The following is a 17051-nucleotide window of genomic DNA, read 5'->3' on the forward strand; positions in this document are numbered from 1 at the left end:
TCGTTATCTCCCGAGGGGTCCCAGACTGCGAGAGGGCACAGGCTGGGCTGAGGGACCACCTTCTCCCCCCCCCGCCGAGTGCACCAATTTTTGTGCACTGGGCCTCTAGTAATAATAATAATAATAATAATGTAATCACATGATAGGAAGGGAAAATACATGATTCAGTGAGCATTATAAGACCTAAGAGCTAGTCATAAAAAAGTCCAGAGGAAGGTAAGTTGGAACTGAGATCGTCAGAATGGTTGGAAAGTTAGTAACCAGGGAAGAGGGACAGGAAGAACTTTACAGGCTGAGGAAAAGAAACAAGCAAAGCACTTTAGCTAGGAACGGCTGAGGTAAGCGGGAATCAGACTGTGCAGGGAGGTGACAAGATCAGATTGCATTTTATTAATTTTTTTTTCAGATTTACATTTTAAAGATACCTTCTTTCTGGCAATTTTCATCTGCATAAAACACCAAGGCCAAAAAAAAATGCTGGAAAGGTCAAACTTCACATAAATGAACTTTGTGCAAATAACTTGTGCTTTTAGGCTGAGGTCTTTTACCTCAGGGAGGACTGTGGCAATGACCATCGGGATCCTCGAGTTTACAGGTATGTGCCTTCAAGCCCTGGTACCACAGTGACCAACTCCCAAGATATGGGGCACACGTGGTCACTAAACAAAAAGCACAGGCACAAAGAAACAGCAAGAATGACCAACACCGAACTGGAAAGAACATTTTTTACAATGGAAAAGGATGAACAGTATGCCTTTCGCACATATGCAAAAAATTATCTCATCTCTTTGGTGGCAGCATGAACTGTGGGACTAACAACATTTTCCTTAAGAGTTTCCAGGTCTTATAGTTGCTATTCTTAGCTGTGCCACTGTAAAGGTCAATTTAATCAACACAAGAACTTTCAAAGTGCCAGCATAAAAAGAGACACTGGGCAATAATAGTTGCCCAGGGATGTTTTCAATTTGCCAATTTATGGGGCTGGAAAAATCTGCTAGCAACTGGCAACAGCATCTTCATGTTCTTAGGAAAGCACTGAAGTTTTTAAGTTTAAAAGTAAAAAAATAGGAAAACTAATACTTCATGGGATGTTCAGGCACAGGACATTATTTTGGCTGCTAAATATGAATGAATGTGGAGAACAACTTCTGGCTTTCCTTATGGGGAAAAGAAATAGTTTCTTATGGAAACGTCCAATTCCACAAATCAATTATGTATTGAAACTCCTTCCCCAGGTGCCAGGCAACTGTGCTGGATGCTACAACTACAGCAATGAGCTAGCAATTCTCAGGGAAGAGATCCTGCTTCTGGCAATACTGCTGGGTAGGTAACTTAACAATTCTCCTGTCAGAACCCCTAGAAATACTGGCTACATAACAATATACACAGCTGAGCTTGCAAGAAAGCAAGGAGGATCCCCAGGGACCAAAAATGTGGGAAACTACACTGGTAAATGAGGTCAAGCCTTTCCAGTTGCCCTGGAAAGTGGCTGTTTATTGTTCTTGGGCCTACCTGAAACAGGAACTTGGAACTAAGCACCAATATAAAGTGAGAATCCTCAAAGAGAAAGCAGACTAGAAAAACAACTAGCCCATTGGGCTCTGGCTGGTGTGGCTCAGTTGGCTAGGCGTTGCCCTGTGCAATGAAAGGTTACTGACTCAATTCCAGATCAGGGCACATGCCCAGGTTGGTAAGGGGTGTGCAGGAGGAAGCCAATCAATTCATGTTTCCTCTCACATCAATGTTTCTTTCTCTCTCCATCCCCCTCCTCTCTTTCTAAAAATAAAAAATTAAAAAAAAAAAACAACAATAGCAACGCCCTGGCTGGTTTGGCTCAGTGGATGGAATGTCGGCCTGCAGACTGAAGGGTCCTGGGTTCGATTCCGGTCAAGGGCATGTACCTCGGTTGTGGGCACATCCCCAGTAGGGGGTGTGCAGGAGGCGACTGATCAATGTTTCTAACTCTCTATCCCTCTCCCTTCCTCTCTGTAAAAAAAAAATCAATAAAATATGTTTAAAAAAAAAATAGCAACTAGCTCAATGGCACACAATGACAAAAAAAATCTCTGAATTGAGAGCAAAAAGTATCTCCTCTTATAATCTGTAACATAGGCCTTTCCACAAGTCAATTTCAGACTTGAATTGTACTACTATATGGTCTGAGAATCTCCAACCCCAAAATTTAACACAGAAAGTGGCCCTAGGCTGGCAATAACTCTATGACATCTGGCAAAAGAAATGTAAGACTCTGATAAGACCTACCCTCAACCAGGGCATGAAGGATTCCCATAAATAAAGCTCTGTTGAAGATAAACTCACAATACAAAATACAAAAATTTATGCAGAAATAATCTACACTAATAAAAGAGAAACATGCAAATTGGTGTCACTCTGCTACGCCCACCAGCCAATCAGGATGACTATGCAAATTAACCCAACAAAGATGGCGGGTTAATTTGCATACACAGATGCAGAGCAAAGACTGAAGGCTCCAGCCCCAGCGAAGACTGAAGACGACTGAAGACTGAAGACTGAAGAGGCTTGGCTTCTCCGCTGTGGACGGAGCAGAGAAACCAAGCCTCGCTGCGGCTGGAGCTGAGAAGCCTAGTCTCAAGGCTTGGCTTCTCTGCTGCGGCTGGACCAAAGGCCTGGGTCCAGGGTGCCGGAGGAAAACCGGTGCCGGCAGCCAGGGGAAGGAAGGCCTATTGCGTGAATCTTCATGCAACGGGCCTCTAGTCCATTATAAAAAGACTTGGGAAATTCAACAAATAGCAGAATAAGACTCCCAGGGAAGTCGGGGGGGGGAGGGAGGCGAGGGGGAGGGACAACTTGTTTGAAACTGGAGAACAACCCAAAGACGAAAAAATCTTAAATATATTCTAGTGGAGAGGACTGAAAATTAACAAGTGAAATTATAATGTAAAATAGTAATAAGCTTCATAAGGCTAATAAAACAGACAAAGAGCCTTAGATGACATAGTCAGGAAAGTCTTCCCTGAGAAAGTGACATCTGAGTAGAGCCCTGAATCATGAGAAAAGACAGCTTAAGCCCTGGCCAGTTTGGCTCAGTGGATAGAGTGTTGGCCCGCAGACTGAAAAGTCCTGATTCCAGTCAAGGGCACGTACCTCGGTTGCAGGTTTGGTTCCCGGTCCTCACTGGCCCCTCTTTCACTCCCTCGCCCCCTCTCCATCAGGTCACATGTGAGAGACAACCAATCGATGTCTCTCACATCAATGTTTCTCTCTCTCTCTCTTTCTCTCCACCTTCCTTCCACTTACTCTAAAAATCAATGAAAAAATATTCTCAGGTGAGTCCTGATTCCAGTCAAGGGCACGTACCTCGGTTGCAGGTTTGGTTCCCGGTCCTCACTGGCCCCTCTTTCACTCCCTCGCCCCCTCTCCATCAGGTCACATGTGAGAGACAACCAATCGATGTCTCTCACATCAATGTTTCTCTCTCTCTCTCTTTCTCTCCACCTTCCTTCCACTTACTCTAAAAATCAATGAAAAAATATTCTCAGGTGAGGATTAAAAAAAAAAAGCCAGCTTAAGTCAACCTACAGGACCAGTGTTTCAGGTAGAGGGAAAGTCAAGTGCATGCACAGCCATCAATGCAGGGACAAGCTTGGTGTGTTCAAGGAAAAGAAAGAAGATTAGTGTGGCTAAGTACAATGAATCTCAGGGAGAGTAATGTGAAAGGAAGAGCTGAAAATTCAGCAGAAGCCCAACTTCAAATGCTTTGTACAACAGTTAAAATAATATCCAAAAAACCAGTTTGTAAATTCATTATTGGCTAATACAGCTAGTTTCTCCCTAGCTGATGGAGATTTATAAATATTTTTGCATCTCAGCCAAGAAGCCACAGTTCAACTCCTAGTCAGGGCACATGCTCGGGATACAGGCTCAATCCCCAGTAGGGGGCATGCAGGAGGCAGCCAATCAATGATTATCTCTCAGCATTGATGTTTCTATCTCTCTCTCTTAAAATGAATAAAAACATATTTTAAAAAAAATAAAACACACTTCCCTGATTATGCTCACATATATTCAAGTTTGAGAAGAAATGCCCTAGATTTATAATAAACGTAAAATATACAGAGTTCTTGCCCCCTAAAAGTGGAATAATCTAATATTCTTTTTCTAGAATCCCAAACACATCCCAACATAGTTTCCCCCAAGAATAGCCATTTTGAATCAAGACATTCAATTATTTATAACCTCTCTACCTCAATCCACAAAAATATACAAACAGCCCTAACCAGTTTGGCCCAGGGGATAGAGCGTTTGGCCTGCGGACTGAAAGGTCCCAGGTTTGATTCTGGTCAAGGGCATGTATCTTGGTTGCGGGCATATCCCCAATAGGAGGTGTGTAGGAGGCAGCTGATCAATGTTTCTAACTCTCTATTCCTCTCCCTTCCGCTCTGTAAAATTCAATAAAATATATTTATACACACACACACACATACACACACACATACATATATATACAGTATACCACAAGCAAAACTTTTTAAAGTAATATATCAGTTAGGTACATTCCTACCAACTCAGGCACTGTTGCTGCCAAACCTGCATTGCAACTGGATCCTCATTAAATAGCCCCCAAACAGAGCAGCCAGCAAAGAAATTAAAATCCATTTCCTGTGTTGCTATTAGGAACCTGAATAACAAACTCAGATAAAGCCACTTGACCCTGGTAGGAAAATCTCAGAGCAAAGACTGGAAGTTGCAACATATCCCATGGTTTTATTAAAGGTTACTTGTCACTGCAAGCAGGCCTGCAGGGTCTGGCTGGCTGCAGCAGTACTGGACATTGGATTAATGTGTCACTCTTTCACTCTGGGCATTTAGAAGGAAAAGCAGTCCTACTTCACGGTACTCCCTGATAATCCCTCATTGGTCTCTCTTTTTTTTAAGAAATACACCTCTTTTCTTTTTTAAAAATTTATTTTAGAGAGAGGAAGGGAGAGGGGGAGAGAGAGAGGGAGAAACATCGATATGAGAGAGAAACATTGATCAGTTGCCTCCCCAACCTGGATATGTGCCCTGATCAGAAATCAAACCAGTGAGTGACCTTCTGGTGCATGGGATAAGCTCAACCAACACAGCCACACCGGCCAGGGCTCATCATTGGTTTCTTGTGTCACAGATAAATACAACGAGAAATGTGGCATTTCAGCAAGAGCTGGTGCAGAGAGCCGAGAAACAAAATAGCAGGTAGCATGTGACAGAGCAGGTGGGCAATTCAGCAGACTGCCATGTGTCCACAGTTGGTCCTATGAGGGTCTTCCTTTCTTCCCATGTTGTATCACTGCCTCTCCTGTTAAAAGCAGGGACTGCAAACTGGTGGACCTCAGGACACAATGGGCCTAGTACTAATCAATTCTATGTCCACATGGTACCTTTTCCCCAATGTTTTAAAAAATTGAATTATCTGTATAACATTTTAAAATGAGAACAATTCATATAGAAATTCAGGTTTCCATATATTAGGGCCTTAAGCCAAATTAGGCTGAATCACAGATGTTCATGAGTTCTGGTTCCACCACAATCCCTACTGTCTAAATACCTCATCTACTTGTTTCAAGCATGTCATTGCCTGGCCCCTGTAGGCATCTGATTAGCTTCTCTTGCTCTCACGTTCAATAAGAGATTGTTCATCCCCTCACCTTGAGAATAAGACATGCTGTAGAGGCCCAAATATAAACAGCAGACATCTGAATTCTCTACACTGAAGCTCAATAAACACCTCACACACGACATGTAAAACAGGTACCTGGACAAAGAGAGGGCCCCCCATTTCTTGCATGCAGGAAATACCTCTGCAGAATCAGGAAAACCTCCTGTCTTAACATTCAAGAGATGCAACAGAGAACCAAGTTCTACTCAGTGTCTGTGTTAATTAAGCATTTGGCTGGGCATTTTTATATATGCTATATATTCTCCTTTATAGGAAATGAGGGAACTAGTTTAGAGTGGTCACACAGCTAGAACAACTTTTCTGAACCTAAAGCCCAAATTTTAGTGGAAAGAATTTCATGCTTAGGGCTTAACCTAAACTTTCCTACTACATGCTGACTGACAGGCACAAAAACAACAGATAAGATGTGAACTTGGCCTCTGAGGAACTTCATACTAACTGAACTGTTACATTAAAAAAAAAAAAAGCAAAACCCATGGATAGACAATAGAGCTGGGAAGGCCTGGAGAGAAGGGATCAATGGGGGAGTGGGGGGAGAGACATCTGTAATTTCCAACAATAAAGATAAATAAAATTTCTTTTAAAAGTTTATCTCTGGCCAGGCAGCTTAGCCGGTTACAGTATTGTCCCAATATGCCAAGGTTGTGAGTTCGGACACCAGTCAGGGCACACACAAGAACAGCCAATGAATGCATAAATAAGTTGAACAACAAATTGATGTTTCTCTTTTTCTCTCTCTCAAATCAATAAAAAAAAATTATTTGTTTACCCGTATTTTATGGATAAGGAACTAACACTTAGCATAAGACTGCAGATGACAGAACTGGTATCCTCAAAACCCTGGTCTTCTGGCTTTTGGTTCAATATTATTTCTATAACTGGTTTCTAGCTTATCAAAGTGTTGGTAATATCTTGAACATGGCTCTTGATCAAATAAATTACTTCTCTGAAAGGAATCTGAAATATGAAGGTACAAGGTAATTTGTTGCTGATGTGCTTTAAAAGAGATTCACCAGTTTCATTTGACAGTGAAGAGCACATACGGGCACAGTCCTCATTTTAAGCAAAATTCTAAATTTAACCCCATTTTTTCGCCAGCAGTTCTATCCTGCCGCGCAGGCTTTTGTTGGGAGCTAAAGAAAAAATAATGGGACTTGTCTTGTGTGCCTGTTGGTCTCAAGACAAGTACCAGAGATCTAGTGCCAATAAAAAGTTCAACACTGCCGAAACCGGTTTGGCTCAGTGGATAGAGCGTCAGCCTGCGGCGTGAAACGTCCCAGGTTTGATTCCGGTCAAGGGCATGTACCTGGGTTGCGGGCACATCCCCAGTAGGAGATGTGCGGGAGGCAGCTGATCGATGTTTCTCTCTCATCGATGTTTCTAACTCTCTATCTCTCTTCCTTCCTCTCTGTAAAAAATCAATAAAATATATTTTTTAAAAAAAAAGTTCAACACTGTTCAAGGAAACGGTTTACTTCTGCCTTGGACAAAGGGTCACATTAAAAATGGTCTCCTTGCCCTAACCAGTTTGGCTCAGTGGATAGAGCGGCGGCTTGAGAACGGAGGGTCCCAGGTTCTATTCTGGTCAAGGGCATGTACCTTGGTTGAGGGCACATCCCCAGTAGGGGGTGTGCAGGAGGCAACTGGTCGATGTTTCTCTCTCATGGATGTTTCTAACTCTCTATCCCTCTCTCTTCCTCTCTGTAAAAAAAATCAATAAAATATATTAAAAAAAAAATGGACTCCCTGCAAATAGATACAATTTTTTTTAATCTTCAGAATCCATAAGTTCCATCTCCAAAATATGCTGAATAACTCTAAAGAACTTTCTGAACTCTAAGACCTTATACTTAAAGATTAAAAGATGATTTAGAAAAGGGATGTCAATCTCTCCCATGCACCTACCCAAGCCACAGCAATAGGCACCTGGCTTGAAATATGGCTGCCATTAAAATAACGATAGCCTAATTGGTCTTTAAGCTGTATGACATTATTTGGGCACTACTCGGATCCTACGACCAGAGCCAGGAAGCCTGAAACCGAGGTATGTGCCCTTGACTGGAATCGAACCCAGGACTCTTCAGTCCACAAGCAGATGCTCTAACCGCTGAGCAAACGGGATAGGGCCAGAGGGCTGGATCTTAGTTTCCTGCCCAGAGTTTCTGCATGATTGACATTTGGACCCAGATCATTCTTTGCTGTGAGGATTGTCCTGTGCTTTGCAGGATGTTTATTAGCAGTGTCCCTGGCTTTCACTTGATGGAAGCAGGTAGCAACACCCCACCCTCCTGTGGTAACAACCAACAATGTCCAAATATTGCCAGATGTCCCCTGGAGGGGGGGCGGGGCAAAACTTCCCCTAGTTTAGAACCACTGTTCCAGACAAATTTTACCCCCCAATTTAGTGCAGATCGTGTTTCATCCAGTCTTGTTGTCTGATGGCCTCAGGGGCTCCCCAACCACTCTATAAATTCCCTCAGAGCAGGACTAATGTCAATCTCTCAAGTGCACCTACCCTAGCAAAGGATGCAAAACCTTCAGAAAGTACTGATCCTGGTGACTGACAGTCAACTAACTCCTGGGGCTGATTCTGCCCCGCACTCCCTCTGCCTCTTAGCTATGATGCACGAGAAGGGATCCTCCAACTGTTATGCTGTGGTGATGTGATTTCACATTACTGCTGAGGGACCTACCCAGGGTTTTCTGGTCATGACAGGTTTCTAGTAACCCAGCAAAATCTAAGCCTGGTCCAGATTTATTCCGGAACCTCACCCAGAGACAGGGGAGTGACTGCACATTCTATTTTTGCTGGCAGCCTGCCCCAGCCTATCCCGGGCCTCCTCACCACACTCCAGAGCCACACCCAGAGGAGTGGGAGGTCACAGGCATTCACACCACTGCCTGGTGGGTAACAGGGATTTCCAAACCTTGATGAAAACACACCACACAATACGTTGGGCAGTATATAAAACCATGAATGAGACCATGTGTCACAGTTTAGTGAAAGCTCCTGGGAGGAGTGTGTTAAACAAGAGAACCAAACAATAATAATACTCTGGCCTCCTTGATGCAGTGCCCAAGGGAACCAATGTCTTATATGCAACACAGTCCCAGCAAACCCTCAGCCACTTTCAGGAAAAGAAGGCACTGTGTCATATTCCAGCCATTCTCAAAGCATGTCTCCCACTCTCCTAAAACACATACAGTTTCCCACCACTGCCCCTCCTCTCCCTTTCAGTTAAAACAACAAGATGATTCAAGCCAGTCACCTCAGACTGAATCTCCATTTCCAACAACTGGCAACAGAGGCCTCTTGTGAGGTCCAGGGTTCGAGCCCAGTTGAGCCCTGCCCAAGAAAGCAATGGCTACAGAGGGGCACAGAAATGGCAAAAAGAGGTCAACCGGCCAGGCTATTTCAACTACAGATTAGCACAAACAGTCGAGAAGTGCTGGGGGTAGGGGGGAGGTAGAGTTAGAAAACTAGTATTTGGTTGGTAGGGAATCAAGCAGGAGAAGATATTTTATAGCCCAGCTTTTTAAGTAGCCTAAAATTATTGTTTTTCTGGACTAAAATTTACCTCTTCAAGGGAAAGGGGTGGGAGGGAGTGGATCAAACTCATGGGATGTCACTGGAGAAAGTAAATGTTTTCTTTGGCTCCATCCTAGGTAAGTTTCAAAATCAGCAGACCGTCTTCTTTCCCACTAACTTATTGTCCAGTCCACTAGTTTCAATCTGCTTTGATAACGGGGAATGAGATGGAAAAACAAGCCACATTCCTCTTTAAAAGTACCTCTTGTAATAGAGATGATTCGGGTTCAAAAATCTACCTGAAGCCCTGGCCAGTTTGTCCAGTGATTGGTGTCAACTCGTGGTTCGATTCCCAGTCAAGGGCATATACCTCAGTTGTAGGCTCGATCCCCAGCCCTGATTAGGGCTTGTGCGGCAATCGATGTGTCTCTCACATTGGTCTCTCTCTCTCTGTCTCTCTCTCTCTCTCTCTCTCAAAATCAGTGGGAAAATATCGAGTGAGGATTTAAAAAAAAAATTCACCTGAAAAGGCTTAGATGACAGCCACCCTTTCTCATCTTTAGGGGACAATAGTGAACTGAAGTGTTCTGTAATGCCATTACAAGATTTTTACAAATCAGTTCCGATAAGGATTTTGGCTCCAACCTCAGGTAGTACAAACAAGTGTCACCTGGTGTGTGCTGCATCATATGCAGCCAGTTACCTTCCGAGCAGGATCTTGCTCAATTTGTCCTGAACCTGGTAAAGAGAGGCTAAGCACACAAAGAGGGTAATGGTGACTGGAAGTGAACACTTAGTCCTCTGCTGAGCCCAGGACATGCAGAGAAGTCTTGGTGCTAGTACCACCCCAGGGCGATATGAAAGAGTAGGACAACACTGAGAGGACCTGGCCCAGAGACACCATTAGTTGTGTGATCCTGAAGAGAGAACTGCTTGAGTTTCAGTTTCCTCACAGTAGAAAGGAGATAAGACTGCCTACCTCATGGGTGGCTGTCTTGATGAAATAATAAAAGTATCATGTAAGCCCGGCTGGCGTGGCTCAGTGGTTGTGCATCAACCTATGAAGTAGGAGGTCATGTTTCGATTTCTGTTCAGGCACATGCCTGGGTTGTGGGCTTGATCCCCAGTGGGGGGCATGCAAGAGGCAGCCAATCAATGATTCTCTCTCCTCATTGATGTTTCTGTCTTTCTCTCCTTCTCCCTTCCTCTCTGAAATTAATAAAAATATATATTTTTTAAAGTATCATGTAAATGTTGGATAATAATCAATAGTTTATGGGTAAATTAGACATTGGCAAATTCCCTCTTCCTAGTCATGGCTCCCACCTTGCAGCTTTAGGCTGGCTGTCACCACAGCGTTTTCAGTGCTGTCCTTGTAAGACCCTAAGATCTCTTACCATGCAAGGGAGCAAGTGGGGTTCAATATTCTGGATTACCTGACAATCAGCAAGCATCAGGCCAAACAAGGGCCTATAAGTACCAGCTCCCCCTTTCCTTTCAAGAATGCAAAGAGCCCCTTGGGCCAGGAGTTGGTTCCTCTTAGATGTTCCTATCCAAGACAAATTCTAACAAGGAAAGAGCACACTGCCTGCGAGAGTCCCAGACCTACCCCAGCTTTGTTGGAGACTACTCATTTCTAGTATCAGAGATCATCTTACTTTATCGGTGAGAACAAGTTGGGGTGCAGTGAGCCCCTCCCACAACATTCCGAGGTGCAAGATATAAATTATTGTCTTGATGGATCTAGCCTGCATTCCATCGCCTAGAACTTATCTTCAACTGGCCCTACAAGTGAGTGCAACAACTGAGACTACTGGACTGCGGAAAGGGCCACCAGTAGGAAGCTATCTCTTCACTCCTCTTCACTCCTCGAGCATTCTTTTCCTCTCTAATGCTATCAGCATCACCTGCCTAATGTTCCAGTTACCTGCACACTTGTTCTATGTCCCCTACTTGACTGTAAACCCTGAGGGCAGGGACAGAGTTTATACCTATTTGTATGTACAACATGTTTTGAATAAAATAGGTGCACAACACTTTTCAGATACAGAATATTGGTCATAAGACTCCTTCAGCATTATAAAATCAATGCCTTCTGAGTCAAACAGGAAATAAAATTCATGTAAATCAGCAGACTAAGAACGTTCCATTGAAATCTTGTTCTCTGAAAATCAGTAATCCACCTGTTAGGTGTACATGATAGATTTTCCCTTAACCAGAAAACTTGGATCTTGCCAGATAATACAAAAATAAACTAAAATAGCATGCTTAAATGTGTATTTTATCTAAAATTTGGTACATTGTGCTATTCCAAAAAAAGGTCAGCAGGTGACTCTCTTCTGAACTTTAGCTCCTCTAAGTACAAAAACTATTCTTTAGAACACTGTATTAGTTCTTCCACACAAAGAACAGTTACGACAGCTCACTGGAAGGTACAGGCCTATCTGCCCTTTATAGACATTGAATTCATGCCACACTCATTTTGCCTGAAGTACCCGAATGCTTTCCTCCTTCTCTGTGACATATAGGACACCAATACTGGTGAGCCAAGTTCTTTAACAAAGACCCACAGATGACGGTTTCCCTTCTCATCCACAGGAGAAAACAACAACAGTCCCAACCTGATCTGTCTAGAATGCTCTTTCCCCAGGTCGTATGTCTGGTAAACTCCTACTCATCCTTCAAGATTCAGGTCAGATATCAACTTCTCAGGAGAGCCTTCCAAGCCACTCCTCCTCCCCCAACCAGATTTAGAAGCTTTACCACCCTCTGCTATCACAGTCCCTGGGGATTCCTCAGTTGTAGTCTCAGCACACTGTAATGTAACTATTTCCAGGTACTACAGGTAGGGTGGAATGGGGAGGGTCTCTCAAAGTGTGACCAGAAACTTCCAGGAACAGAACCACCTGAGGAACTTCATAGAAATGCATACCCCCACACCCCACACCTACTGAGTCTGAATTTTAATAAGCCTGATTTACAGGTGATTTTTATGCATTTTAAGCTTTGCATTAGAGTGTGAGCTCCCAGGAAGTAAGGACTGTGCTTATTTTGTCTTAGCAGCCTTTGTACCTTGACCCCATTCATTAAGTGTTCAAAATCTCCATGCAGTGGCATTATTCAGTAGATGATGCATGCCTGAGAGTCTTCAGAGTAAAATGCAAATGTTCACACAGAGAAGAGCAATGTCTTTCCTATCTGGTCCCTGGGCCACCTAGAAACAACCTTCAGAAAATATGCCCCAACTGGAACAATGCAGTAATCCTACTCTACTCTCTGCCCTTTATAGACATTAGGCAAAGCAATCTAGGTGAGAAAATCTTCAGGCTTAAAACACACACACACACACACACACACACACACACACAAAAAAGTCAATTAACATTTCCCTAATGAGCTGAAGAATTTTGGGCAAGTACTCAGCATGTACTTTTGTAGAATCACTATCACATACGACAAGGTTGTGAGTTGTGAATTAAAAGGGGAAAAATATTTTAAAAGTGCATGCATATTATGTATAATAAAGATTAATAGCATAGGGAGGGTGGGGAGAGATTAACAGGGGAATTTATAAGCATATATATATATGCATGGCCCACAAGCAATAGAGTGGTGAAGGGAGGTGGGGAGTAGGAGGGATGGGAGTGGAATGGGGTGGAGGGGGTCAATGGAGAAAAAAAGAGGACATCTATAATACTTTCAACAATAAAGATAAATTTTTAAAAAGACTAATAGCATATATAGTTTATGTCATTTTTTAAAAAACAAAAGTATCACCAAGTAATCTTTACAAGGCTGGCTTTTACATAGGTCCAATAAAGAACATAGTTACACTATCACACAGAAATCCTAGAAATATACAAAATTCTGTAACCGAAATACTCAAGGTTTTTATAGGCAAAGCTTGAATCCCAGAAGCCTAGGACACAAAGGGCCTCCAAGAGGTTCTCTAGTTCAACCTTCTACCAGGAACCTGCTCAGAAGCGAGAGTGAAGATTCTGCTGTTGAACCTCCGAGATGCTCCTCATGACAACCAACCCAGCCCTTTACCCATCACTGCATCCTCTCAACTGAGTGGAGGGCATTGGATTTCCTCTTGCCCCCAGGACATAAGATGTACATACATCTCCCAACTCTCAGTCAATGCACGACAGCAGTCACCAAATGACTGGTGCAAGAGCTCCTGCCCACCCACACCCTCCACAGTCCGTCCTCTGCTTTCTGGTATTCCTTTGGTCCTGCATCCTTTAGGAATGAGTACACAAAAATAATAGCTGTTCTTAACGAAATGCCTACTCTCGGCCCGCCAAAGTGCTACTGTTTTAAATACATTCTTTTGTAAAATCCTCCCAATAACTCTTTGAGCAGGTTTTATTATTTCCATTTCAAAGATGAGGTTCAGAGCATTTAAGCAGGGCTGCCCTGCTGAGACCCCAGAGGAGTCAAGATAGGAACAGTCTCTCTGGCTCCCCAGCCCTGCTCTTGTCTCTGTCAGGCTCTCCTCCTGTCATCTGACCTAGCATGGGATGCTTCTCCCAACCCATTTCCAATGCTGCTCAAAAGCCTCACCAGGGCTCACTGCGTCCATGACTGTCTTGGGTGACAGAGGAGATGCTCAAATGGGACCCCACTCTCTGCTCATCAGCTGCATTAAAGGAACACTGAAGATCAACAAGAGCAATAATGGAATGTGTGGAGCTAGTCAGAGAAGCTTACTTTTAAAAGAATTTCAGGCAACCCAAGGGAGATCTGCTCACCTAGCACTTTTAAGACCAGCAGGCCTTAACAGGGCGAGTCTAAGGCTTCTGGTCTGATCTTTTCTGTGACTTTCCTCACCAGAAACAGGCAGCAGAGGGTGTGTCCCTCCCCTCCCCGTCTTACAGCCGCTGCCTCCAGTTACAGTTACGCATTCCGATACAGACATGCCTTTCAGGCCGAGGAGGGGGTGGGGATGGCCAACTCTCAGAAGCCCTGGAACAAACAGTCGGCAACAGCTGTGTCCGAAAGCAGACAGCAGTCGGTCCCTTGCTACTGTTTTCTCATCCCAACTAGGTTACCGGCTATAATGTAGTGCCCCTACTTCAAACAGCAGCTCCCGAAACAATCAAGCCTCCGCCACAGGGTCTGTTGGTTTTGAAAAATCAGTCAGGAAGGCCAAAAGGTGGTCTATCCCACCCCCATCCCTCTACGGTGTCCATTATGTCCCTCAGGCACGTAGCCCTGACCACAGGCTTAAAAGGAGAAAGCCCTCCCCATTAAAAGAAGGTCCCATCTCCCCATTCAGAAATCTCTTTAGAACCAGAGAACTGGTGAAGAAATCTCTGCAACTAGCCAAACCAAAATGGAGAAGGAATAAAACGGGTTTTTGATCAAGAATTCCACTCTGCCTCTCCCCCTCCCCCACCTCAATCTCTCTCAACAGTTTCCTCCAAGAAGCTCTGGAAAAGGTCTTATGGTGTCTAATGGAAAATCAGAATGGGCGGCCCCAGACAGACTCAGGGATGTAGGGAGTTAAGAATATGGAGGCTCTAGAAGTAAGGAGCCACTATAAACACCAAGGGGAGACTAGAAGTCTCTGTATGGGAGCTGTCCTTTTACAACTGCGAGACATTTTCGAAAAGGTCCCTCCACCCCAAGCAGTAGTACCATAAACAAGCTCCCACCCTTCTTCCCTTCCCAACCCGGATCCACGAACATACAACCAGTTAATTACCTGTCTAAGACCCCAAAGGGAAGGCATCCTGCAAGAGCATCATCCACACTAACGTTTGCAACAAAGGGCTTTTAAAAGTTAAGTTCTTGGAATGAGCATTTCCCCTGGTGGGCCTGTGTGCTCCGCAGTCCCAGTTAAGCAGCCTTCCCGAGCAAAGCAGAGAAAGTAAACAGAGTCCTGAGACCAAGCAGGCACTCTACCTCCTGCTCTCCTTGCTACTCCCCACTGTCTGGCTCCAACCCACCCCCACCTTCTCGTGACATATCTCAGACGCAGCAAAGCCCAAGCTGTCTGCCAAGAGGGAAATGACATCAGTTCAGGCACAGCAGAAAAAGCTCCAGACAGCTGCTGTGGCATAGTGAGGAGGATGTGCTGCAAACCCACGACGGCCAGCCCTAGACCCACTAGCACTGGTGCCTACAAAGGAAGACAGAGGCAGCCCCACTCCTATCAGCTCCCCTCGGCTCTGAGCAGGCCCGGGTATACATAAAGCAAGAGTCTAAAGCTGAAGAGAGCTACATTTCTCTGAATAAGGACCGGACACTACAACCCCCAAGGTACTGTTTCTCCTCCTTGGGAAAGAAAATCAAGCCCAATGACTTAGTTTCACAGGACCTTTCTCCCCGACTCCTGCCAGAGTCCATGCTCAACAAATAGTGCTTTAAGTCTCCAGCTGTCCCAACTTTCTCTAGGGATTGAGACAATTCGCAGGGGGCGTGGAGAAGCACCTCTTTCCCAGCTAAGGTATGACATGCTACCTTGGACACGGATCTCTCCAGCCCTCACTTCAACAGGAGAGTTTATATTTCATAAACAAACTGCGCATGTACAGGTGCCAACATCTTTCCTCACTTGTCTTACAAAAGGTACAACAAGTCCCACCGCGGCCTCCAAGTTGCCAGTAAAGCAGATCATCTATATTTAAACTAACTCTTGCTTCTGAAAAGTTCACCACCTTAGGTTTGTTATGCCTTCTTCTCTAAGCTCAGTTTATGGAGAAAATGGCTCTCTAACAGCAAGTTTTGCATAAAAAGCAAAGGCCCCTGGGGCTGGTGTCCTGATCTGACTTTTCCTAGGCAGTGATGTAAGCCAGCTCTCATCTGGCCACCGTTCCCTAAGCAGCAGGTCACAGTAGCTCTCTCTGACCTGGAATCCTCTACCAAAGAAAACACGAGCATGAAACAAAGGGCCTATGTTTGGATTTGGACTTGCAGAGATAACTCTCCTGAAGGAGAATGATCTTTAGAGGAGCTTTATAAACCCAAAGTTACTTTCTACCAACTTCGTAAGGTGCAAATTAGGTATAGTTTCCATGACTCAAAGCAAGTATATCTCATCATCTTATTTTCTTCAACAATTTTCTCTCAGTGATATGTATCAAAGGCCTCCTTGGGAGTGGCCCCGTGCTTAGTATGACCCAGGTAAATCAGAAATGAGTCTTGCAAATTAGTGTCTTTCACCCCCACCTAGGATAATAAATTAGCAGTACACAGCACTTACAGCATGGTGAATTGCCAGAAGTATTTTTCAATCATTAGTGAATCCAGCCAAATACTACGTGCTTGCTTCAGGTCTCCCACTGATGGTCAAGGTCACACTGACTTTCCTGACAAGGAAATGAATGAGCCAAGCCAGCTGAGCCATTTCCTCCAGGCTCACGAAAAGAATGAATCACAGCCTCACTGCTATGGAGAAGAGGGGAGATGTGCAGAGAGAAGTGGCTTCTGCTGCTGAAAGAATGGCCTAGGGAACCATTCTTTGGCATGTATGTATTCTGAAGACACGGTCATACTATCTATCCCATGCCTTGCTACAGTCCTCACCTCGAGGCCAAATTGCCAGCCAGCCAGGCCTGGACATCAAGGCACAGCCACCAAATGAAGAGCGAAAAAGCTGTTTTCAATGCCTTCCTTTCGTTTCCTCAGTTCCCTGGCAACAGCCGACCACCACAAAACAAGTGCATCATTAAGTGTGACAGCCAAACAGGAGGAAACGGTATCCTAAGCCCTTCATGGGTAACTCTGATCTGAACCTACCTAACAAGACAGAGTGGCACCTGCAGTTCTCCAGAAAGAGTACCATGGCGTAAGTGTACTTACTCATTTGTT

The 17051-nt window shown here is 44.3% G+C and overlaps 1 protein-coding gene across 1 annotated transcript in view; it reads right to left on the minus strand.

The window, feature by feature from the left end:
* WBP1L (WW domain binding protein 1-like) overlaps window positions 1-14985 on the minus strand; it is a 34866-nt gene extending 19881 nt beyond the window's left edge. The window contains 1 exon segment of the mRNA XM_006756465.2: window positions 14944-14985. Within this exon segment, the coding sequence (XP_006756528.1) occupies window positions 14944-14970 (27 nt within the window). The 5' untranslated portion in view covers window positions 14971-14985.
* Window positions 14986-17051: the final 2066 nt, after the last annotated feature.

The sequence above is a fragment of the Myotis davidii genome, unplaced genomic scaffold, assembly GCF_000327345.1.
Source record: "Myotis davidii unplaced genomic scaffold, ASM32734v1 scaffold332, whole genome shotgun sequence".
In the NCBI taxonomy this organism is placed as follows: Eukaryota; Metazoa; Chordata; class Mammalia; order Chiroptera; family Vespertilionidae; genus Myotis; species Myotis davidii.